At 44.5% G+C, this 26,661-nt stretch overlaps 1 protein-coding gene across 5 annotated transcripts in view; it reads left to right on the top strand.

The window, feature by feature from the left end:
- The first annotated feature begins 9,190 nt into the window (after nt 1-9,190).
- ZNF592 (zinc finger protein 592) overlaps nt 9,191-26,661 on the top strand; it is a 97,488-nt gene continuing 80,017 nt past the window's right edge. Inside the window, exons 1-2 of one of the 5 annotated variants that reach the window (XM_038419779.2) lie at nt 9,191-9,343; nt 16,156-18,500. In XM_038419779.2, the coding sequence (XP_038275707.1) occupies nt 16,164-18,500 (2,337 nt within the window). In that variant the 5' untranslated portion in view covers nt 9,191-9,343; nt 16,156-16,163. Of the gene's footprint in view, nt 9,523-16,155; nt 18,501-26,661 lie in introns of all 5 variants that reach the window. The other 4 variants (XM_043494258.1, XM_043494257.1, XR_006274872.1 and 1 more) reach the window with 4 other exon arrangements.

Genomic DNA, 26,661 nt, shown 5'->3' with positions numbered 1-26,661 from the left:
GAAACATCTGGGTGTACCCTACCTAATTCCTTGCCATTACAGGGGACTCAGACATTGGTGGTACTTTGGGATCTCCTATTCTCTACCTGTGCCTAATCAACAGTTTAGCCTTCATTGCTAGGGGATGTCATGAAGGCTGAAAGCATAACAGGGTTCAAAAAAGAACTAGATAAGCTTATGGAGGATAGGTCCATCAATGGATATTAGTAGGGCCCTATCAAATTCACAGCCATGAAAAACACATCATGGACTGTGAAATCTGGTCTCCTACCGAGAAATCTGGTCTTTTGAGTACTCTTACCCTTATAGAGATTTCATGGGAGACCAGCATTTCTCAAATTGGGGGTCCTGGTCCAAAAGGGAGTTGCAGGAGGCTCGCAAGGTTTTTAGTGAGGCTGCAGTATTGCCACCCTTATTTCTGTGTTGCCTTCAGAGATGGGTGGCCGGAGAGCACCAGCTAGTGGCCGGAGAGCGGCAACTGGTGGCCTGGCGCCCAGCTCTGAAGGCAGCACCTCACCAGCAGAAGTAAGGGTGGCAATACCCTACCATGCAACCCTTACTTCTGCCCTGCTGCCTTCAGAGCTGGGGGCTGGAGAGTGGCGGCTGCTGACTGAGGGCCCAACTCTGCAGGCAGCAGCACAGAAGTAAGGGTGGCAATACTATACCATGCCATCTTTACTTCTGTGCTACTGCTGGCGGCAGCTCTGCCTTCAGAGTTGGGCTCCCGGCCAGCAACCACTGCTCTCCAGCTGCCCAGCTCTGAAAGCAGCGCCACCGCGAGCAACAGCACAGAGGTAAGGGTAGCAGTACCGCAACCCCCCCCCCCACAATAACCATGAAACCACCCCCACAACTTTTTTGGGTCAGGACCCCTAAGATTACAACACTGTGAAATTTCATATTTAAATAGCTTAAATCATAGGATTTTGAAAGTTATAAATGTTATGACTGTGAAATGGACCATGAATTTGGTAGGGTCCTAGCGATTAGCCAAGATGGTCAGGGATGTAAAACCATGCTCTAGGTGTTCCTAGCCTCTGACTGCCAGAAGCTGGGAGTGGATGGCGGGGGATGAACCACCCTATGATTATCTGTTCTGTTTGTTCCCTCTGAAGCACCTGGCATTGGCCACTGTTGGAAGACAGGATATTGGGCTAGATGGATCATTGGTCTGACCAATGTTCTTAAGGACTAAAATGTTTTGGCCTAACTATAGTTATCAGGTTTCAGAGTAGCAGCCATGTTAGTCTGTATTCACAAAAAGAAAAGGAGGACTTGTGGCACCTTAGAGACTAACAAATTTATTTAAGCATAAGCTTTCATGAGCTACAGCTCACTTCATCGGATGCATTCAGTGGAAAATACAGTGGGGAGATTTATATACACACAGAGAGAGAGCATGAAACAATGGGTTTTATCATACACACTGTAAGGAGAGTGATCACTTAAGATGAGCTATTACTAGCAGGAAGGGCGGGGGAGAAAAACCTTTTGTGGTGATAATCAAGGTGGGCCATTTCCAGCAGGTAATAACATCTGAGGAACAGTGGGGGGTGGGTGGGCAGAAATAGCATGGGGAAATAGTTTTACTTTGTGTAATGACCCATCCATTCCCAGTCTCTATTCAAGCCTAAGTTAATTGTATCGAGTTTGCAAATTAATTCCAATTCAGCAGTCTCTTGTTGGAGTCTGTTTTTGAAGTTTTTTTTGTTGGATAGCCACTTTTTTTTTTTTTAATCCTTAAAAAAGCTTATGCTCAAACTTGTTAGTCTCTAAGGTGCCACAAGTACTCCTTTTCTTTTTATAGTTATTAGGCTCAACACAAGGGTAACTGGGTGGAATTTAATGACGTGTGTTATACAGTAGTTCAAACTAAATGATCTAATGGTCCCTTCTGGCCTTACAGTCTATGAAAACTATGACCCCAATTTAGTGATGTTATCAGCCCCAGCTATCTGTCTTGTGTGGGCTGTAGGCTAAAATCTGGATGCTACTTTCAGTTAGCTGACTAACCCACCCATTTTGGAGGAGGCCACATCACTTAGGTACTGATAGTGTTCCAGTGTCTCCTCATGATTCCCTCTCTCCCATGTGCTCACAAGGACAGACAAGTTCTCCCACAATTCACTGCAAAAGAATCATAGAGCAGCTCAGTTTACTGCACCACAAAAAAGATAGGATATGCCCCCATAAGTCCTAGCGACACATACCTGGAGAATGCAACACTTGTCAGAGCACAGTCAGCCGGGAAGGGATCTGCAGCCTATCTGCTTACATCTGGGCTAGGCTAACCCAAGTGTCAATGACACAAGTTAACTTCAGTGAAGACATACTCTCAAGGTGATCTGGAAAGCTTTTGCGTTTGTTCACTTTTTCAGCTTGGGACTCTATCTAATTTCGGTACTTATTTGGCCCCCATCGCCACAGTATTTGAGCAGCATCTCACAATCTTTAATGTATTTATCCCAAGAACATGTTTGTGAGGTAGGGAAATACTGTTATACCCATTTACTGAGGGGGAACTGAGGCACAGAGAGATGAAATGCTAGATCCACGAAGTTACTTAAGTGCTTAAGTCCAACATTTAGGTGCCGCTGACATTCTCAAAGCCACCACTCAGCAGCTGTAGGTGCCTATGTTTCCACCAGGACATGTGTGCAAAGCCACCTAAATGCTAACATTGCCAGATAACTAACAAGCTCTTGAAGCCCTCAATAAAGTGCTGGTGGCCCTCTCAAACTAGGCATTCCCTCTGCCTATCTTGCCAGTGGAATCTGATCCTGTAGGCATTCTCAGACAATGCTTAAAACAAAAGGCAGCCATGGGGAAGCAGGTCAAGAATTTTCAGGGTGGGTACGTGTGTGCGCCTCATGCACTTACTTAGGCTTTAGCAGACCCAAGTTCAAATCTCTGCTCTGCCTGATTGGAAGAATGGGTCTGAACCCAGGTTTCCTATATCCCAGGGGAGTGCCCCCACCAGTATGCTTTTGGGGTATTCTGGGTTAGGCTCTCTCAATCTCTCCTGTTGAAGCTTTATACTTTGTATAAAAAAATATTCAGTGGGCCAGAGAGAGAGTGACTACTGCCCAGTGATTAGGGCACTCAGCTGGGATATAAGAAACTTAAGTCCCTGCACCAATGAACACTGAAGTATCTCTGTTGATTTAGCCCTGAATGACTTGCCAAAGGTGACACAGGCTGTTTGTGGGAGAGAAGGAACAGCGTGTGGATCTCACCGTGTGTAGTGGTCTCACCATTGGACAAACATTCCGTTCCAGGTGCCCATGGTTCGTGAAGGTCAATTTCTGCTTTTTTGTCAAAATCCCTGTTTTATTTTTATGAAAAATATTAGCTCTGCCTTTCTCTAAAAAATTATTCTACCCTGCCAATATCACTGCTATCTGCATGCCAAGCAGAAACAAATAGCATTCTCCCTTCTATCAAGAAAAGGAGTACTTGTGGCACCTTAGAGACTAACATTTATTAGAGCATAAGTTTTCGTGAGCTACAGCTCACTTCATCGGATGCATTCTTTTTGCGAATACAGACTAACACGGCTGCTACTCTGAATCCCCTCTATCACTTTACCTTTTGTGACCCTGCTTCCCATATTTTCATAGTATTATGATATGATTGTGTCATAATCATCATGTATTTTATGCAAGATAGATCATGTGAGGTATCATTGGAAAGGGTATGATTTACTGACTATGATTATCCTATTTTTATGCATGTATCTTTTTTGTATCTAAAGTTGGGAATATTGACTATATATCTATACTACAAAAGTGTTTGCACCTGGGGAATGCCCACCAGACAGAATGCAATCAGTCTGGTTGGCTAGCTGGAAACAAGTCAATGGACCATTAGGGAGAACAATAGGTCTTTGAAGATACTAATCTCCCACTTTCCTGAGAAGCTTTCCTGGGATGCTACAAACAGCCTTTGCCTCATGGCTCCTTTGACACTGCAGGGTCATGTGATCAAGTCATCTGGTCCTGGATTCCATGATAGAATACCAGTATTTTTCCACTGGCCGGGGGGGGGGGGGGAGGGGGAACCATACACTGGAAAACAAAGGATTCTGTCGATATGAAAAACCTATTTAAGGCAGAGGAATGCCATAATCAGGGTTCCTTCTTCACTGAATCCCCACCCAGGATGACTGCTGAAAACATAAGAAACAAAGACAAAGAGTGGGGGGGGGGAAGGACTGAACCCAGGCTAGAGGGGGTGGGGCCTGTGAAAGAAATGCATGGAGTTTTAAGCTGTAAGCAAGAGCAGCTTGCCTTCAAGAATCTCTACAATCTGCCTAAAACAACATTTAGGGTGAGAATTTGTTACTTGTAACCAGTTTTGTTAGTATCTTAAGCTTAGTTTGTGGCTTTGTTTATTTCCTAAGGTAATCTGCTTTGATCTGTTTGCTAACCCTTATAATCACTTAAAATTATCTTTTGTAGCAAACTTGCATTTGTTTTCTCTAAAACCAGTTTGTGGAATTCATAATGGAGGTAGGGGGGCAAAAAGCTGTGCATATCTTCCTCAACACTGAGGGAGGGGGTGAATTTCAATGAGCTTACGCTGTGACGGGTTCAGTCACTGAGATCCCCGTTGAGGCCGTCACCTAATGTACTGGAATTACCTCTGAGTACGTTTTCCACTGCCAGCTTAGGAATCCAGAACCCTGCCTTGTTGAGCCAGACATGCTAGTCTCCTGCAACACAGACCCAGGTCTGGTTCATGCCCTGAAAATTGAAGATTTTAACCAAAAACTGCTCAGCAAGTCACCTATCTCCAGCACCCAGTCACTCAGCTCTCAGTGGGATCCAAATAAATCCGTTTTACTCTGCATAAAGCTTATACAGGGTAAACTCGTAAATTATCTGCCCTCTATAACACTCATAGAGATATTGTGACAGTGCCCTCCATAAGGCTTTATGGAAATATACTTATGAATGTATATATGACATAACTGGAATGTGTTTTATGCTACATATGCCATGCAACTGTAAAGGTTATGATCTACTGAATCTGTTAATCCTATTTGTATGTAAGTATCATTTTTGTATTTGAAGTTACAAACTTGTTTGATTCTGAGTAGGTTTTAGTGAAGCAGTTGATCAGCTTCCTGAGAAAACACTATTCTCAGTAAGTGCCCAATCAAGAAGCCTTTAAGCCAACAATGAACTTGGAGATGCCAATCCACATCTGGGCATTCCCAGGAATGTGGCTTGGCTGGTAAGGAACTCAGTCATTCATGGACATGTGACTTGCCCAGGTGACTCCAACACTCCATTTTGTAGCTGGACTTTGCATAGGAGAGAGGAGGGGGTCTCCACCCACCAGAGAAAGTCTATTTAAACCCTTGGGAGACCCCTCCATTTTGTCTTCAGCTGGCTAAAGAGAGAGCCTCTCCACCCCAAAAGACACCTGAAAGAAACTGGAACAAAGGACAGTAACTACAGGGGGTGTGAGTGATTGCTGGACCCAGACTAGAAGGAGACTAGTCTGTAAAAGAAAGCTTGCTGGAACTGGTGAGGTTTTTATCTGTATTCAGTTTTATTACTGTACTAGACATAGACTTGCATGTTTTATTTTATTTTGCTTGGTAATTCAGTTTGTTCTGTCTGCTACTACTTGGAATCAATTAAATCTGCTTTGGATATGAGTCAACAGTTGCCAAGAAGACTAACGGCATTTTGGGCTGTATAAGTAGGGGCACTGCCAGCAGATCGAGGGACGTGATCGTTCCCCTCTATTTGACATTGGTGAGGCCTCATCGGGAGTACTGTGTCCAGTGTTGGGCCCCACACTACAAGGAGGATGTGGAAAAATTGGAAAGCGTCCAGTGGAGGGCAACAAAAACGATTAGGGGACTGGAACCCATGACTTATGAGGAGAGGCTGAGGGAACTGGGATTGTTTAGTCTGCAGAAGAGAAGAATGAGGGGGGATTTGATAGCTGCTTTCAGGTACCTGAAAGGGGATTCCAGGATGGATCTAGGCTGTTCTCAGTGGTAGTAGATGACAGAATAAGGAGTAATAGTCTCAAGTTGCAGTGGGGGAGGTTTAGGTTGGATAGTAGGAAAAACTTTTTCACTAGGAGGGTGGTGAAGCACTGGAATGGGCTACCTAGGGATGTGGTGGAATCTCCTTCCTTCAAGGTTTTTAAGGTCAGGCTTGTCAAAGCCCTGGCTGGGATGATTTAGTTGGGGATTGGTCCTACTTTGAGCAGGGGGTTGGACTAGATGACCTCCCGAATTCCCTTCCAACCTTGATATTCTATGAAATCCTACTTTCTGTATTTAATAAAATCACTTATTTATTAATTAACCCAGAGTATGTATTAATACTTGGGGACAGGGAGGGCAAACAGCTGTGCATATCTCTCTATCAGCGTTAGAGAGGGCAAACAATTTATGAGTTTACCCTGTATAAGCTTTATACAGGGTAAAACGTATTTATTTAGGGTTTGGACCCCATTGGGAGTTGCGCATCTGAGTATTAAAGGCAGGAATACTTTTTAAATTGCTGTCAGTTAAGTCTGCAGCTTTGGGGTATGTGGTTCAGACCCCGGGTCTGTGTTGGAGCAGACTGGTGTGTCTGGGTCAGCAAGACAGGGTGCTGGAGTCCTAAGCTGGCAGGGAAAGCAGCGGCAGAAGTAGTCTTGGCACATCAGGTGGCAGCCCCCAGGGGGTTTCTGTGATCCAACCCGTCACAGAGATATGCACAGCTGTTTGCTCCATCAGGTATTAATCACTTACTCTGGGTTAATTCATAAACAAAAGTGATTGTATTAAATATAAAAAGTAGGATTTAAGGGGTTTTAAGTAATAACAAACAGAACAAAGTAAGTTACCAAGCAAAATAAAACAAAACACACAAGTCTAAGCCTAATACATTTAAGAAACTGAATACAGATAAATCTCACCCTCAGATGTTCCAATAAGCTTCTTTCACAGACAAGACTCCTTTTTAGTCTGGGCCCAATCCTTTCCCCGGTACAGTTCTTGTTAGTCCCAGCTCAGGTGGTAATTTGGGGATTTCCATGACTGGCAGACCCCTTTGTTCTGTTCCACCCCCTTTTATATCTTTGGCATGAGGCGGGAATCCTTTGTCTCTCTCTCTCTGGGTTCCCACCCTTCCTTCTAAATGGAAAAGCACCAGGTTTAAGATGGATTCCACTATCATGTGACATGTTCACATGTCCTGTGAGACTTCTTTACTCACTGGGTAGAACCCAGGTATACAGGAAGGCTTACAAGTAAACCGATTTCAGAGTAGCAGCCGTGTTAGTCTGTATTTGCAAAAGAAAAGGAGACATTTACAACCAACTGTCCTAGTTAATGGGAGCCATCAAGATTCCAAGCCACCATTAATAGCCCACACTTTGCATAGTTACAATAGGACTTCAGAGTAATATTTCATATTTCTAGCTTCAGATACAAGAATAATACATTCATATAAATAGGATGAACACACTCAGTAGATTATAAGCGTTGTAATGATACCTTACAAGAGATCTTTTGCATAAAGCATATTCCAGTAATATTATATTTACCCTCATAAGCATATTTCCATAAACATATTGAGTGCAACATCACATATGCTGTATAGTTCTCTGTGTAGTGCAAGACAATACTATATTGGGTTTGCATCTGAGCACTTCCTTAGCTGAAGCCTTCCCATGCAGGAGCTAGTCAGAAAGCCTGTTACCACAGTTGGGTGTGTCCCTACCCGTATGTAAGCTGGTGAAAGTGAGAGACCAGGAGCAGGTGTGCAGCTTGTCACAGCAGTACAGTTAAAGGGAGCCCAGGCTCGTGGGTCAGGTGGGCTCAGTGGTACCCCACTTCAAAGTGTTACCCCGGGGAAACCTATCACACCTATACATTGCTACATTGTTGTGTCCTGGTCCAGGAAGCCTGGGACGGCACAAAATTCACACTAGTAGGAGCTCAGATTTGTGATGTCGCTATTTCACAGGAATTACACGAGTTGCTGACGGGACAGGGTACATCCAAAAGGCAAATTACAAAGAGAAATAAAAGACAGAAGGTTGTTTTGTTGCTGTTTTAATTACTAGGAGGCCTTAAAAACCTACCTGCTAATACCAAGTGAAGGCTGCGAGAAACATTCAACAGTGTGGTAGGTCATTTTTAAAGCACACCAGAAAAAAAGAAGGCTGATCATCATATGAAGGTCTGCACCCGCTGAGGCTGGCACCTCATTGTGTCACCACCGTGCCTTCAAGAGCGCCAGCAAAAGCACCAACCCCTCGCCTGAACTGCAGTCTCAGGGTCCTACATTCAACCCATCTTCCGGGTACACAGATACCCAGCAATGGCGTTGACTGACTGGGGGATCGTGCCTATTGTTCCCCGCTGCAGACCGAGGCTCTGTCTTCAGCGCCACAAAGGGGTGTATTCCCAGGGGCGCCGCACAGCTGAGGAGTTCTCTTGTGACAGGCGGCTGGAGACAAGGCCCTGTGGTTTTCCCCAAGGTGACCGCCAGCTGGGGCTATGAGGTACACAACCCACCTGCGCCTTACCTCCTCTCGGCTTTCTCAGCCAGGCAGCTAGCCCCGGGAACGGCGCTCGGCCCGCACGCCGCTCGGCCGGCGCACACGCAGCACCAGGCTCCGCGCCACAGCAGCGCGGGCCGGGGCAGGGCACGCAGGTTTCCCAGCCCAGCCCCGCGAACCGCCAGCGCCCTGCTCCTAACACCGGAGCCGCTACCCCAACACGAGGGAGCCCCCGGGACCGCGCAGGAAGCGCTCCCGGGGAAGGGTCCGTGCTCTGGGACTCGCCCCCGGGCCCAAGCCCAGCTCGCCGGGCGCCCCTGTGGCGCGGGACCGCCCGTGGCAGCAAGCGCACCCCCGGAACGACGGCGTGACTCGCCGCACCCGGGCCTCAGGCCGGGTCTCCCACGGCCCGTGTAACGCCCCGGAGCGGCTCGAGCGCGGGCGATGGGGCCCGGAGCGCGCGCGCGCGCGCGCGGAGGACGGGGCTGCGGAGCAGGAGCGCAGCGAGCGCGGGGCCTGGGCGGCGCGCGCAGAGACGGACGGGGCGGGACAGGGCGCAGAGTCGCGGGGGGCCGAGCGGGGCTGGCCCTGGGGGCTCGGCCGTGAGCGGAGGCGGGGCGGGGCGGGGCGGGGCGGGGGGAGGAGAGCCGCGGGCCGAGCGGTCCCCGGGGGCGCGGCAGGGAGCGGAGGCGGGACCAAAGGGGCGGAGCGGGGCGGTCTTCCCAGGCCCGGCCCCGCCCCGCCCCGCCGCCGCCATGTTGCGGCCGTTGATGCCCGGCGCTGGGTGAGGCCTGTGCGGGCCCCGGAGGAGCTGCCTGCGCTGGTAAGTGCGGCTCGGCCGGGCCGGCCATTGACCCCCGCGGACGGACCGAGTCCCGCTCAGACGCACAGCTCCCTGCCCTGACAGACGGACTCCAGCACCCCCCGTGGGACTCACTACTGCCCGCTCCCCTCCCCCAGTCCGCGGTGCAGGTGGACACCCCCCCCCCGCCGACCCCTTGGGTGAGCAGACAGACAGACAGACAGACTGACGTGACTCTCCTGCTTGCCCCATGGGGCCATACAGACAGGCCGGCTCCCGCCAGCCCCACAAAACGCTGCCAGCCCCATGGACAGGAGACAGCCTGCCCTGCCCACGCCATGGGGCGGGCGGACGGACTGACTGCACCTCCCGCCCCAGGGAATGGCTGTGACTGTACCCTGGCCTGCCTGGCCCCACAGAGATCTTCCCTTACCGGTTCAGGCACTGCTGCCAGCTGGGGGCAGAAGACTTCTCCCTTCTCCCTCACCGCCTGGGACGAAGGCCACTGAGCAGTGTGTGTGGCCTTCCCACCGGGATGGCCCGGTCTGGACCCTGGGGGTTGGCTTTAGCCTAACAGTATTGCTCTGGGGGTTAGTCTCTCTTTTTTTTTTCTTTTGATCTTGAAGCTCTTGGTGAAGGTTGGTAAGTGGGAGGTTCCTGCTTCATAGTGGGGAAACAGAGGCACAGAGCAGTTTTAGTGACTTGCCCAAAAGCACACAGCAAGTTACTGGCAGGGTAAGGGATAGAGCCCAGAAATTGCCACTTCCAGCCCAAAGTTTGGTCACCTAGAGCAGAGGTTCTCAAGTGAGCTGTAGCTCACGAAAGCTTATGCTCAAATAAATTTGTTAGTTTCTAAGGTGCCACAAGTACTCCTTTTCTTTTTGCAAACTATTTTTTGTGGATGGACCCCTTTTCAAATGCAATGTTAATCACAGACCTCCAACTGAGAAACTGATTGACAAAGGTATATGTGTACTTCATATAAACATGTACTGTTAGTAATGCTTTAAGAAAAAAAAGTATAAGAACACTTACAGATATCAGTGAGGTGGGCGTACCTGCTTCTTATTGGAGAATCTGTCTATCCTTGCCTTGGTTGACATTTTGCAGACCCCATGTGCAGTTTCTAAGGACCCCTGGGGTCCCGGACCCTAGTTTGAGAACTGCTGACCTAGAGCACAACTGTCTACCCAGCCTATACGGTGAATCAACAGGCCACATTCACGCCAAGCCATGTAAATTAAGTTGTTCAAGGAGTATGTTTTGGGACCTTTCTACTCTGTGATTCCTGTACTTTACTGTGTGTTAAAACTTTGAAGCCTGAATCCACCCCTACGTGTTGTGGAAGCCTCCAATTTATTCTCCTAGCTGGCTAATCTTTCTGTCCCTTTAGCATCCCAAAACCCACTTCCTCCTGACATTCCCTAGACAAAAGTCTCCTTTGACAAACTCAGCTTCATCTTTTACTGCCAGTTGTTGTACGCTTTCTGTGTTTACTAAGTCCATGAGCCTGATCTTCAAGTTCTCTGAAAGTACTCTGCTGGCAAAGAGATTTTGCTTTACCACGCTGCCTGTCTAAAAATTAAGCCTGGCTTTTGGGGGTATTTTTCTGTTGTCCCTTAACTTGCATACTTCTAAATACTTAGCTTTTTAGGACTGTAACGTACCTTTGTATAACTGTGTTTTCATACTGTAATATTAGATGGCAATCTTGAACTTCTTCTTTGAACAGAATGTTTCATAAAAAGAAAAGGAGTACTTGTGGCACCTTAGAGACTAACAAATTTATTAGAGCATAAGCTTTCGTGAGCTACAGCTCACTTCATCGGATGCACGAAAGCTTATGCTCTAATAAATTTGTTAGTCTCTAAGGTGCCACAAGTACTCCTTTTCTTTTTGCGAATACAGACTAACACGGCTGCTACTCTGAAAAGAATGTTTCATGTTGCTGTAAAGTCTACAGGACCTATTGCAGATCTCAAAAAGTCCACAGAAATAATGCTCCCAATGAAAAGTGAATGTAGTGTGCATGTGGGGCATTGATATTACAGTAACTCCTTTGGAATTCAGTGTGTCTTGGAGCGTAGATGTAGGAAAGGGCCTTGTGAGTTTACAGTTCTACCTGGCCCACAGTTCCTTCAGTGCCCTAGCAAGTTAACAGCTAAGATCTTTGTCTCCTTTCATTTCCCTGTGCCTTCTTGTTGAAATGTATATTCTTGCTTGGTTGGTTTTTGGCCAACAAAACATATACAGACTTGGTTATTGTGCAAGCAATTGTAATTTATCAGCCTGTTTGATGACCTGTTACACTTTGCAAATTTCAGCTTCTTCAATTTTTTTTGTTTTAAGTTGTAATTTAAAAATTTGTCTGTACCCGTACTTCTTTCACCCACTCCAGTGACAAACATTCACATTTATACAAGAATGACAAATGTTTATTTTTCTATAATGCAGAAAGTACGATAGAAACTTTAATACATTGAATTATAACTTGATTCTCTTTTCAATATTTAGGAATACACAGAAATATTCGACACTTTACTTCTCTTTAAAATGTTGGTTACTTTAAAATCTTTTTAACTGGAAATGTTTGTTCAGTTTTCTCCAGATTCTGAGTCTGATTCTGCTTTACTCTGAGAAAATATAACTTTATATCATCTTAAAATAAACTTTTATGAAGAAATATTGCAATATGAGCAAAGGAGAGACTTATACTCTGTACAACAGAGATAGTATATAAATTAAGCTGCTGTGGGACTTAAATGTGTACACCGACTGTCCTGCAAACACTGGACTATTTCCCATAAAGCTTTATGTGGTGAGGAGTCCCAGTTCTTGTCCTACTGTAGTTATCTAGGACCAAATTATTAAAAATGCCAGCACCTATATGCCTCTTTAGCTGCCTAGGGACATTTCCTAAAGCTTTTAAAGTGCTTTTGGAAATCCTACTAGACACCTAAATCCTTTTAAAAAGTCTGGCCCTTGGTCCCCTCTCTAGCTGAAAATAAGTCTGCAATCTTTGTCTGCATTGCTTATTAGTGAGCCCAGTCTGTGTGATGCTTCTGACTCGTAAGGAGCCAAATTCAGTGCTCTGAAACATTCCAGTTCTCAGTATAAATTGGTGGACTGGAATCTGCAGATTTAGCTAAAGCTAGGAAAAGGAGATGTAACAGGCTGGACTGCGTACCATGCTGTTCATGAAATTTTTTGTTTAAAGCATTCTGTATATAAGTCTTGGTACACTGAAATCTTTTAATCATAGAAAGATTTATGTGCCTGAAATGATGTGGTGATTTACTTTCTGTGCATAAAGACATGGGCATTATGCTGTAAGGCAGGGATTGGCAACCTTTGGCATGCGGCCCGCCAGTGTAAGCCCCCTGGCGGGCTGGGCCAGTTTGTTTACCTGCTGTGTCTGCAGGTTCGGCTGGCCGCGGTTCGCCGCTCCAGGCCAATGGGGGCTGCGGGAAGCGATGTGTGCCGAGGGATATGCTGGCCACTGCTTCCCACAGCCCCCATTGGCCTGGACTGGCAAACCGTGGCCAGTGGGAGCTGTGATAGGCCGAATCTGTGGATGTGGCAGGTAAACAAACTGGCCCGGCCTGCCACGGGGCTTAGCCTGGCGGGCTGCGTGCCAAAAGTTGCCGGTCCCTGCTGTAAGGAATGAACAGTCTTCATTATGTAATTACTTGTGTGCCAGAAACTGAAGGATGTCTAGTCATCTCGTCCAGGTGGTACAGACTTTTCTCCCCAAAAGTAAGGGGAAGGTCCTATGTCCATGCTTCTTGCCAGCAACTGTAGTCCTCATAGTGCATGATAACTTGCCATGGACTGGCACTGTTCTTAAGCACTTTATGGATCATCTTCTGAACTTCCAAGGGCTTGTCTAAATACAGAATTGTACTGGTTTAACTAAAGGTATGGTCTTAAACTGGTACAAACCTCTGTGTAGATGCTCTTATTTTGGTTTTAGTTTAGGTCAGTTAGAACAGGTTTAATCTAACCCAAAGTTAGCCATTCTTAAAGCAAAAGTATCATCCATAAAGCCTTTTCACTGGTTTAAACTACATTTTAAAACCTTTAATTAAACCAATGCTCTTTGTTTGTAGACAAGCCCTAAATTTTGTAACTGTGCTTGAGGATCAACCAGTTAGGTAGTGTGGACGGAGGACTGTAGTCAAAAAATCCTGACACTAAAATGACATTTTCCATTATCATATTGTTCACTCTGCTTCTGTGTGATACCCCCTTCCTCACTCCCACCTCTGTCCAGTCTGTGTCTCTTGTATATTTAGTTTTTAAGATCTTCGGGGCAGGGACCATCTGCTACTCAGTGTTTGTACAGAGTCTAGCACAATGAGGACCAATTCTTGATTGGTCCTGAGGCCCCACAATAATTAATGTGATTAATGATTAACTTAGTTTTGTCTTAGTACAGAAGTGGTAGAGTGGGGCGAAGAGAGAGCAAAGACCATTCGGTATGTTCCTTGTTCCATTGTTTTGTAACAAAGTGTAGTGTTTAGTTGTCAGTTCACATAGAAGTTATTCCTTGTAGCAGCTTTCTGGAAGGGAATATATTTTAAATGTGACTTTCAACTATTAAAATGTTAAGTGGTGGCTTCTATGAGAAGGTGTTAGTCATTAGCAATGAAAAATGGAAACAACCTCTTTGTTTAATTTACCCATCTCCCCTCGGGCAAAGAATCCTCTGCACAAGTGGTGTTGTGCATACAGTATGTACCAGTTCTGGATTCATAAACTTGCCATTTTCAAGTTAGGTGTGGCTGAAAAAACATGAGTTGTCTTAAAAATTTCAAAGGTCTCATTTTAAGGTATAATTTAAATATTTCATTAATTTATGTACAACTACTGGGGGAGGATATTTAGTCCTTCTTTACAGTAATAACAAATCTCTTGTGTGTTAGAGAAGATGTATAATGAAAACTCAATTATAACATTAATTGTGAAGCTGCAGTCAATGTCTGTGTGATCTTTACCTTCCTTTGTAGACAGTTATAACCAAAGAAATGCTCAGAAACTTTTGGTGTGGATTATGATTTTTAGGCATGATTCTTTATTCTGTACTCTGGCAAAACTCTTCAGTGATTTTTATTAGCTAATTATGGACTTTAGGATCGGCCCTCTTTTACAGTAATCTCCAACTGAGTGCTCAAGGTGCTGTACACAACATACTAAAATATTTAGTAAAGACTTTTTTATTATTTAGGTTGCTTTGGCAGAAACCAGGAATCTCGTTTTTCAATGATGTTTCTCTTGGGCTGGCCAGTTGCTTCTGGCTTTCTCCAGGTGATTGGCAGTACTAAATACTTGAGGTCTGGCTACACTGTACCCTTTCCAGGGAAGTGGATGTGTCATTACACAAAGTAAAACTATTTCCCCATGTTTCTCTCCCTCCCCCACCCCCCCGTTCCTCACGTGTTCTTGTCAACTGATGGAAATGGCCCACCTTGATTATCACTACAAAGGTTCCCGCCCCCCGCCGCTGGTAATAGCTCCCCGTACCTGATCACTCTCGTTAGTGTGTATGGTAACACCCACTGTTTCATTTTCTCCGTGTATATAAAATCTCCCCACTGTATTTTCTACTGCATGCATCTGATGAAGTGAGCAGTAGCTCACGAAAGCTTATGCTCAAATAAATTTGTTAGTCTCTAAGGTGCCACAAGTACTCCTTTTCTTTTTGCAGATACAGACTAACATGGCTGCTACTCTGAAACCTTTCCACGAAGTAACAGCTTGTGTTATTTGCAGATCACACTAGTTTCACTTTTGAGTTTGTCCAGAGGTATCCATTCTGTAATCCTAGAGGCCTTATGTTGGTGGTCCTTCAGCGTGACTGTTTGGTCAATTGAAGAGTGCTCCCTGAGCCATGCCCTGTGATTTTTATTTTTTACACTGAAGTGTTTGGATCAGCCCTGTATCTATGGAAGGAGGAGGTAGGGGGCACTGCCCTCCACAGCTTTCCCTGTAGCTCCAGGAGCAGCAGCTGCTGCAGCTAACCCACTGGCTCCCTGTTGGGTTGCACAGGAGGGAGAGGAGAGTAGCATCAATTGCTTCATTACCTGCTTCCTCTTCAGGCTATGGGAGCTCTAGGGAGAGCAAGGTTGGAGTTTGACCGACTTTGGCTAAACGTAGAGGGCACCTAGGAAAGGATGTGACTTTCTTCTACATAGCCATCCAGGGTAATATAGGAATGGGGCACGAAGAGAAACTGAGAACAACTACTAACTTACAGCTCCCTGATTCTCTGCCCCAGCCCAGGTTAAGGCAGACTTCCAGCTGTTCTAACTTGCACCAGCTGCTGGTAGTCCCAAGGAACCATGCACCAAGTGGGGTAGCCAGAGCACAGCACGTTGCAGCTAATCCCCTCCCAGCCTGGCACAGCTGTGCTAGGGGAGTGTAGGAGACAGCTGGATGCTCACTGCGGGCTCCTGTATTTTAGGAATCCACAACAGGGTATTTGCAGGTGGCTTGTGCTGCCTGAGCAGTCTATAGGGAGCAGAACAATAGAGGATCTGCCCCAAAGTCTTGATTGCAGCTCCTTGGCCTTTTAAAGTAACACATTAGGCCCTGGGGCCAGAAAGGCTGAATGGCACTGAGTTAGTCCATTTACAAATGAACAATAAAATCCCACAGTGTTTAAACTGGGAGTTTAAGTGATAGCATATTGAAACTTCCTATCCTAGCTTCCCTGAAGTGGCTAGAGTCCTATTTTTTTCTTCATTAGTTAGAGTAAATCCAAGTTAAAGTTTAATAGATTTTTTTTTTTCCAAGAGACAAACTTTGATAGTGTGTTTTGCTTTTAATTGCAGCTTTCATCATGGGGGACATGAAAACCCCAGACTTCGATGACCTTTTGGCTGCTTTTGACATCCCAGACCCAACTAGCCTTGATGCCAAGGAGACCATACAGTCAACTGGTGAAGAGAACGAAAATCACTTAAAGCCATCAGGAATTTGTATAGATGAAAATGTGTCCTTGTCCCACTCAGTGCCGGCTCCTGATATCCCTGTAGTGAGTGTTATTGTGAAGAACACAAGTCGTCAGGAGTCCTTTGAAGCAGAGAAGGAGGGCAATCCCCTTGGAGCTGGTCTGTTACACAATGGGTTCCGTGGGTCTGATCTGCCATCAGAGGCTCACAACTTAGTGCACAATTTTGGGAAATTTGATTCTGCTTTTATTAATGGTGATAGTTTGAAAAACTATTCTGAAAAACTGGACCAATCAAAGTCAGAACCTTTACCCACATTCAGTCAGTTCAGCCCTATCTCCAGCCCTGAACCGGAGGATGCTTTCAAAGAAAACAGTATTGATGATAATAAACCAAAACATGCCCAAACTCCATATTTCCCACCAACTCCAATGTATATTCCATCTGCGGCTTCAGTTCTAGATTCACTTAGGAAGGTACCAGAGCCAGAATTGAGTATGTTTGATCAATATTGTAAAAAAGAACAAAAGATGGAGATTCATAGCCAGCAAGAAAATAGGCTGGAATTGAGCAGAAAAGAACAAGACAGAGTAGCAGAGAAGTTAGTAGAATCCAGCAAAGATCTAGTGGATACCAACAACTTCCTTGGAGAAGGCTTGGCATTTGGAAGCTTCCACAACAATAACTTGAAGGAAAGCAGAGAGTCTATGCCTGAGGTGAACTTTTCTTCATCAATCCCACCTCGCCAACGTCTAAAGCCAGCTCACTCAAAATTGTCATCTTGTGTTGCTGCATTAGTGGCTCTTCAGGCCAAAAAAGTTGCATGTATTCCAAAAGAAGATCAAACAAGTCTTACAAAAGAACCTTCTGGCCACTTTAAGGATGGCATGAAAGGAAGCCCCAAAATGCCCAAGTCACCAAAGAGCCCAAGAAGCCCCCTAGAGGTAGTAAAAAAGACCAACAAGCAGCCTGAGAGTCCTCGGAGTGTGTGCAGTGATAGTAGTGGAAAAGGCTCTCCCTCCGTGGCAGCTGGCTCTCCGCCGGCTATTCCCAAAGTTAGAATAAAAACTATTAAGATGTCTTCTGGTGAAATTAAAAGAACTGTAACTAGAATCTTGCCAGAAGCTGAAGAGTTGGGCAAATCTCCTGAGGAGTCATCTGCAGAAGGTTCGGCCACAGAAGAGTTTACTAAGTCCTTCCCTTCACCTGATACTAGTGCAGTCATGGAAAATGAGGCAAGCAAGAGTTCCACCAAAAACGCAGCTGCCACAGCTATTCAAGTGTCAAATGTTGCGAGTCCCTGTATAGATGATATGAAAACAGAGATTACTGACAACAGCACACCCAAAGTGTCTTCATCTCCACTGCCAAACTGTGGCAGTGATGCCATAAAAATAGGTAATGTAGGACAGCAGCCCAACAAGAGGCAGCATCAGGATGCTGTGACGCAACCATCTAACCCCACCACTTCCAGCCTCCTTCCCAAAGCCGTACATCTAGCAAATCTCAATTTAGTTCCACATAGTGTTGCTGCTTCTGTCACAGCAAAATCATCTGTGCAAAGGCGAAGTAAGCCTCAGCTAACCCAAATGTCAGTGCCACTGGTGCATCAAGTAAAGAAAGCTGCTCCTGTAATTGTGGAGGAATTTAATAAAGTACTAAACAGTAACAATCTTGTGTCAGTGTATTCTCCAAACCTCAGCCCACCACCTGACAGTAATATTCAGTTACCTGCATCTGGGTATTGTTGCCTGGAATGTGGAGATTCATTTGCCTTAGAAAAAAGCTTAACTCAACACTATAGTAGGCGAAGTGTCCACATTGAAGTCATGTGTACTCAGTGTTCAACTCTGCTGCTGTTCTTTAACAAGTGTAGTTTGCTTAAACATGCGAGAGAGCACAAGAGCAAAGGATTGATTATGCAATGTTCTCAGCTGTTAATGAAACCAATTTCCTTAGATGAAATGTTTTCAGCTTCTACAAACTCTTCAGTGTCTTTGGCCTCTCAGACTTTGCATTTCCCAGCTCCTTCATGTAAACCCAGTGCTACATCAGGAAGTGGGACAGGAACCTCTATCAACACTCACCCAGCCATGCCTCTGTATGCAGACCCATTGAGACTAATCCGTCATGGACTAAAGTGTCTCGAATGTAACAAGCAGGCACAGGATTATGTTGCTCTAGCTGCACACTTCCAGAGAACCTCGGAAGATAATGAGGGACTGGTAAGTAATTCTTTAAAATCTTAACTCCTTTAAACCCAATAGAAATGTAACTACCATTTGAAAAAGAAAATCAACATCATAGTTAAAAGTGAATTATTTAAACTTGCAATTTTGTATTGGGGTCTGTATGTCAGTGTATCTTGTGTCATAAATTTAGGGATGATGGTGGAAAGTAAAATAGAAAGCAGCTGCCAGTGAAGTTTTGGGCTGTGTATGCAACAGCACTGTGTCATGGACTGCAAAGGTGGTGGTTTTTTTCTGTGGCTCTGGGGAGATTGCACACAAGTTTGGTCTTCAGTTCTGAGCACATGAATACCAGACCTATTGACTAGTTACTCACTGTCTGTGCTTTGAAGGATGAGAGTGTAAACTATAGGATTTATTACACAGATTAATTAATTAGAATCCTGGAAATGTAGGGCTGGTAAGGACATCGAGAGGTCATCTAGTCCAGTCCCCTCACTGTGGCAGGACCAAGTAAACCTAGACCATCCCTTACTGATGTTTGTCCAACCTGTTTATAAAAACCTCCAAAGATGGGGATTCCACAACCTCCCTTGGTAACCTGGTCCAGTGCTTAACTATCCTTAGAGTTAGACAATTTTTCCTCATATCTAAACTAAATCTCTGTTGCTGCAAATTAAGCCATTACTACTTGTCCTGCCTTCTGTGGACATGGAGAACAATTGATCACCTTCCTCTTTATAACATCCCTTAACATGTTTGAAGACTGTTGTCAGGTGCCCCCTCAGTCTTCTATTCTCAAGACTAAACATGGCTGGTTTTTTTTAGCCTTTCTTCATAGGTCAGGTTTTTAAACCTTTTATCATTGTTTTGCTCTCCTCTGGACTCTCTCCAGTTCATCCACATATTCCTTCAAGTGTGGCACCCAGAACTGGATGCTGTATTCCTGCCAAGTTCTTACTAGTGCCAAGTGGTACAATTGCCTTCTGTGTCTGAAATACAACAACGCTGTTAATACATCCCAGAATGTTAGCCTTTTTCACAACTGCATCATATTGTTGACTCATTCAATTTGTGACCTATTATAGCTTTCCAGAGCCTTTGCAGCTGTACTAGAGCATAGCCAGTTATTCTCCATTTTGTAGTTGTGCATTTGATTTGTCCTAAGTGAAGTACTTTGCACTTGTCTGTATTGAATTTCATCATCGTGATTTCAGAGCTCTTTTCTAATTTGTCAAGATCATTTTGAATTCTAACAGGGTTTTGAATTCAGAACCAGGTTGGGGAGTCATGTGATCGTATTTAATTTCTGGTTTTTATAACGTTTTGAGGTGGGTTTTGTTTGTGCAGCACTTTGAACTCTGGGATCCTGGTAACACATGCAGCCCAGCAAGGCATAAATAGAAAAGGAGAGACTGGGGATATGTCCATGCCTCAATTCAAAACCTGCAGCTGGCCCATGGGGCTCCGGCTAAGGGGCTGTTTAATTGTGGTATAGGCATTCAGGCTGGAGCCTGGGCTCGAGGACCCTGCTGTGAGCTGGATCCAGAGTTTGGGCTGCAGCTTGAGCCCGAACATTTACACCAGAATTAAACAACCCTTAGCCTGAATCCTGTGAGTCTGAGTCCACTGGCATGGGCCATTTGCTGGTGTCGAATTGCAGTGTAGACACTGCACCTGCCTCTCAGGGTATATCTGCAATAGCATCAGTCTGACAGTTGTGACAGCCTCTTCTTGGCTGTCTTGTGATGAGGCCCATGCCTGCCTCATAATAAAGAAGTGGCTTAGCACTTCAGTGCAGTCTGTTCCTCAGCAAGGAACTCGGTTTCCTATGTAATTGAAGAAGCTACTGCCCTGCTGCTTTTCTCCTGGGGTTCTTGCTTCTGAGTGATCACTGATCTCCAATTCTAAGGAATGCCACCCTTCAGAGCCTGAGAAGCTGTGCAGTTCTACCTCTCCTTTGCCTGCCCTCCCCATAGGTATGAAGGAGAGGGAGACATTCCATTCTTGCACACCAAGACCATACCATCTGATTCTTTGAGGGTCTGATCGATCATACAACATCCTTATTAAATACTCACAAATAACCATAGTTGAATAGAAGGAGGGATCCTTCCTCGCTTACTCTTTTTAGAAAAAGGCAAAGCCTTCCATGTATTTTCGGCTGCCAGAATTATTTATTAAGTTGTATGTGCTGGCAGGCCCCAGATATAATTCCCTTAATTAGATCCATAAACAAAGACTACAAGCTGACAGGAAGCTCTGGAAGCGTGGCTGACCATTCTTCGCATGGACACATTGAATGATCTGGAGTATACAGCTACAAATCTCTCACTAGAATGTTCCACCTAGAACTAATTTTCAAACAAATATTAACAAAAATTAAACAAATTGTTTAATTTAAACAACTATTGGGAGCACTAAGCTTGAGTTTGACTTGCTCTGGCCCAGTATAGGTGCCTTAATTTCTCTTCTCCTTCTCTTTTCATACCTCTATTGCATGCAGGGAATGGATTACTTGATCCTGTATTCTAATCTTAGACAAAGATTCATTGATTTTTAAGGCCAGAAAGGACCTTTAAGATTGTCTAATCTGACCTGCATAACACAGGCCAAAGAACTTCAGCTGTTAAAATCTGCCTAAAACCCGTAACTTGGATTTGAGCGAGAACATATATTCTAGAAAGATGGAAACTCTTGATTTAAAAGCTTGAGGTGATGAAGAATCCACTCCATCCCTAGGTAAATTGTTCCACTGATAAGTTACTCTGACTAGAATTTTTTGCATTATTTCTATTCTGAATTTCTCTAACTTCAACTTCCAACCATTGGATTAAAGAGCCATCTACTATCAGCAAAAAGAAAAGGAGTACTTGTGGCACCTTAGAGACTAACAAATTTATTAGAGCATAAGCTTTCATGAGCTACAGTTCACTTCATCGGATGCATCCGATGAAGTGAGCTGTAGCTCACGAAAGCTTATGCTTTAATAAATTTGTTAGTCTCTAAGGTGCCACAAGTACTCCTTTTCTTTTTGCGAATACAGACTAACACGGCTGCTACTCTGAAACCCATCTACTATCAGAAATCTCTTACACATGTAAGTACTTGTGGACGATGATCAGGTCACCTTTTAACCTTTTCTTGGGTAAGCTTACACAGACTGAGCTGCTTAAGCTTTTTGGTATAAATTACGTTCTCTGGGCTTCAAATCATTCTTGTAGCATTTTTCTGAATCCTTTGTAATTTTTTCCATATCCTTTTGATGTGTGGACACAGGAACTGGACGAAGTATTCCAGTAATAGTCTCACTAATGCAGTATAAGGAGGAAACACCACCTCCCTACTCCTTGATATTTCCTTGCTTATACATCCAAGGGTTGTGTTTTCCCTTTTAGCTATAGCACAGCACAGGTGAGAGCTCATGTTCAAATGGTTATCCGCTGTTATCCCCAAGTCCTATTCAATGTCACTGCATTCCAGGATATGGTCCTCCATCTTGTATGACCTACGGTCCTTGTTCCTAGATGTATGATCTTACTTTTGGCTGTGTTAAAATGAATGTTGTTAGTTTGAATGAGCTCACTTTACCAAGTAATCAGCTTCGGGGTATGTAACTGACCAGGCCCCATCTTTATTTATCACTCCACCAATTTGTCATCTGCAAGTTTACCAGCAATGATCTTATATTTTCTTCCAGATCATTGATATTTAATAGTATTGGTGGCAAGAACAGATCCCCGTGGAACCACATTAGAAACACTCTCTTATTGAGTGGTGATTTCCTGTGTACACTTACTTTTTGAGATCTTTCAGTTAACTAGTTCTTAGCCATTTAATAGGGCTACATTGATTTTATATAATGCTAGTTTTATATCAAAATGTCGGTCAAATGTCGTACAGAAGTCCAAGTATATTAACTTAGTTACCTTTATCAACCAAACTCTGTGTACTCATCAAATTCTGAAAAGTTTGTTTGATAAGACCTATTTACTGTAAAACCATGTTGCTTGGCAATAATTATACCACCATTATTTAATTCTTTACTGATTGCATTCCAGATCAACCTTTCCATTATTTTGTCCAGGAATGACATCAGACTAACTAGCGTATACTTTGTAGATCATGCCATTTTACTCTTTTTAAATACTGGGACAATATTAGCTTTTTTCCCAGTCCTTTGGCGCTTCTCCAGTATTCTAGGACCATTAATTAACATTAATGATTCAGAGAGCTCTTCATCCAATTCCTCTAATACTCTTGGATGCAAATTATTGGGTTCTCCAGATTTTAAAATGCTTAATTTTAATAGTTATTTGTCATGGTCCTTAGTTATTGATGGAATGGAAAATATTTCATGATCAGTGTCTGATGTAAATATCATCCTGCTTGTATCCAAATACAGAACAGAAATATTAATTTCTGCCTATTCATCATGATTTGGCAGTTATTCTTATCTAGTGTTGGACCTATATCATTATGATTTTGTTTGTTCCTAATATATTTCAAGAATTCCTTCTTATTGTCCTTAACCCTGCTGGTCTTTGCCTTTTTGTTGTTGCTGCCTTTAGCGTCCCTATCAATTGTCACCAGTCAGGAAATGCAAATTTGTATCCTTTGCTCTCAGCTTCCCCATTTTATCTCTTATTGATTGTTTCACCTCCTCACGAAACCTTTTTTCGTGATTGGAGAGTTGATTCTAATAAAGCATGTTTAAATAATTCAATTGTTCATATTTCTGAGGGATGACTTTCCTTTTTTTGGAGAGTTGCTGAAGCTGGTTAACAGCTCTTTTCGCAGTTAGTACTAAGGGTATGTCTACTTTGCCTAGACTATACCGAAATAGCTATACTGGTGTAGGTATGCCAGCATAACCCTGCATTGTAGATATAGCCTTTATTGATGGAAGGGGTTTTTCCGTTAGTATAAGAACATCACCTCTCCAAACAAAGTTAGTTACATTGATGGAAGCATTCTTCTGTGAACATAGGCTGTCTGCACTACAAATTTTGCTAACGCAAGTTACGTTGGCATAAAGTTGCTGCATTTAGCATATTGCTTGTACGTGTGCACACTGGGATCCTTGCGTTAGCGTTGCATATACTCCCTAAGATGTTTTTGTCAATGCATAGTGCGGTGCACCATGAGTAGATATCCCGGTATGCAGATTGCCACTGTCCAGCGCGCTGTGTTTTGGGAAATTTTGGTAATATATTGTGGGGCAGAAACAAATGTTGCAAGGGGTCAGCATCCCAGCATGCAACTTTCTCCTTCCCATAATGTCATTCAAGGTCTGTAATTTTAGTACCTTTTTAAAAAAAAATCTGTGAATATGCTCTGCCCTCCCTGCTATCCATCTTCTCAGACAGAAGCATGGAACCTGCACAGGTCTGTGCTATTGTTCTGAGCATTGCAAGCACGGGATGCATGATCCTCTGGTATTTGCAGAGTTGCAAGAACCGCATCAGTGGAGAGCATGATGGTTTCATGGAGGACAGATTGCTGTGGGGGCATAGTGAAAACTAATTCAAGGTGGCTGGTGGTAGTGCTGGAGCTGGTGGGCTTCTGTGCCCAAGAAATGATTACTGACTGGTGGGATTGCATCATAATACAGTAGAACCTCAAAGTTACGAACATCTTGGGAATGGAGATTGTTCATGTTCTTGTCAGCAAGTTAAGGAAGTATGGGCTGGATGAATGCACTATAAGGTGGGTAGAAAGCTGGCTAGATTGTCGGGCTCAACGGGTAGTGATCAATGGCTCCATGTCTAGTTGGCAGCCGGTGTCAAGTGGAGTGCCCCAGGGGTCGGTCCTGGGGCCCGTTTTGTTCAATATCTTCATAAATGATCTGGAGGATGGTGTGGATTGCACTCTCAGCAAATTTGCGGATGATACTAAACTGGGAGGAGTGGTAGATACGCTGGAGGGGAGGGATAGGATACAGAAGGACCTAGACAAATTGGAAGATTGGGCCAAAAGAAATCTAATGAGGTTCAATAAGGATAAGTGCAGGGTCCTGCACTTAGGATGGAAGAATCCAATGCACCGCTACAGACTAGGGACCGAATGGCTCGGCAGCAGTTCTGCGGAAAAGGACCTAGGGGTGACAGTGGACGAGAAGCTGGATATGAGTCAGCAGTGTGCCCTTGTTGCCAAGAAGGCCAATGGCATTTTGGGATGTATAAGTAGGGGCATAGCGAGCAGATCGAGGGACGTGATCGTTCCCCTCTATTCGACACTGGTGAGGCCTCATCTGGAGTACTGTGTCCAGTTTTGGGCCCCACATTACAAGAAGGATGTGGATAAATTGGAAAGAGTACAGCGAAGGGCAACAAAAATGATTAGGGGTCTAGAGCACATGACTTATGAGGAGAGGCTGAGGGAGCTGGGATTGTTTAGTCTGCAGAAGAGAAGAATGAGGGGGGATTTGATAGCTGCTTTCAACTACCTGAAAGGGGGTTTCAAAGAGGATGGCTCTAGACTGTTCTCAATGGTAGCAGATGACAGAATGAGGAGTAATGGTCTCAAGTTGCAATGGGGGAGGTTTAGATTGGATATTAGGAAAAACTTTTTCACTAAGAGGGTGGTGAAACACTGGAATGCGTTACCTAGGGAGGTGGTAGAATCTCCTTCCTTAGAGGTTTTTAAGGTCAGGCTTGACAAAGCCCTGGCTAGGATGATTTAACTGGGACTTGGTCCTGCTTTGAGCAGGGGGTTGGACTAGATGACCTTCTGGGGTCCCTTCCAACCCTGATATTCTATGATTCTATGATTCATACTGTGAGATGTTTGTAACTCTGAACAAAACATTATGGTGGTTCTTTCAAAAGTTTACAACTGAACATTGACTTAATACAGCTTTGAAACTTTATTATGTAGAAGAAAAATGCTGCTTTCCCTTTATATTTTTTTTAGTAGTTTACGTTTAACACGGTACTGTATTGTCTTTGCTTTTTTCTCTCTCTGCCACTGCATGATTGCATACTTCCAGTTCCAAATAAGGGGTGTGTTTGACTGGTCAGTTTGTAACTCTGGTGTTAATAACTGAGGTTCTGCTGTACATGTTTTGGGATGGCAAGCATTGGCTGCAGAACTTCCAGACGTGAAAGGCCACATTCCTGGATCTGTGTGCTGAGCTCACCCCCGGTCTCCAGCGCAAGGACACTAGAATGAGAGGTGCACTGGCGGTGGAGAAGTGAGTGGTGATTGCAACACTGGATTGTTTCCCATTAGTGGGAAATCATTTTTGGAGTTGGAAAAGCCACTGTGGGGGCTGTTGTCATGCAAATGTGCAGGGTTGTTATTCATCTCGTGCTATGCAGTACTGACTCTTGGCAATGTGCCAGACATAGTGGATGGATTTGCGGTAATGGGGTTCCCAAACTGCGGCATTGTGAAAGATAGCATGCATATCCCTATTTTGGCATCCAGCTCATCTTGCCCCACAGTACAACAGAAAAGACTACTTTTTCTGTGGTTACACAAGTGTTGGTGGATCACCAGGGACGCTTCACCGACATCAATGTGGGCTGGCCAGGGAAGGTGCATGATGCTCACATCTTTAAGAACATAGGACTGTTCAGAAAGCTGCAAGCAGGAACTTTCTTTTCTGACATGTAGATTACCATTGACAATATTGAAATGCCAGTAATGATCCTGTGGAGCTCAGCCTACCCGTGGCTTATGAAACTGTATAGCGGCCATCTCGACAGCATCAAGGATAGATTCTTCACCTACTGATCCTGTAGTTGAATGACAGTTAAATGTGCTTTTTTTGGTAGACTAAAAGGAGTATGGCATTGTTTACTCACAAGATTGGATCTTTGGGAGAAAAATATCTCCATAATTATAGCTGCCTGCTGTATCGTGCATAGGATCTGTGAGGCAAAGGGAGAAAAGTTGCTGGCGGGATGGAACGTGGAGGTGGACTGGCTATCTGCTGGGTTTGAACAATCAGGCACAAGGGGTATTAAATGAGCTCAATGTGGAGATATATGGCTGAGGAAGGCCTTGAAAGAGCCTTTAATAGTGAGCCCCGGTAAAGTGTTTTGGTGGACTGTTCCTCCTTGCCCTGCGATTCTGAGGCCTATTAGGAATAGAGGGTGTTAGAGAGCTTATTCCTTCACCCTCCTGGTCCTTCTTGTATGAATAGAGAGAAACAGTACCCGAAGTCTGAAGGTACAAACAATTCAATGTT

Source organism: Dermochelys coriacea, chromosome 10 (assembly GCF_009764565.3).
Source record: "Dermochelys coriacea isolate rDerCor1 chromosome 10, rDerCor1.pri.v4, whole genome shotgun sequence".
NCBI classification, from domain to species: domain Eukaryota; kingdom Metazoa; phylum Chordata; order Testudines; family Dermochelyidae; genus Dermochelys; species Dermochelys coriacea.
This window is presented reverse-complemented; position numbering and strand designations above follow the sequence as displayed.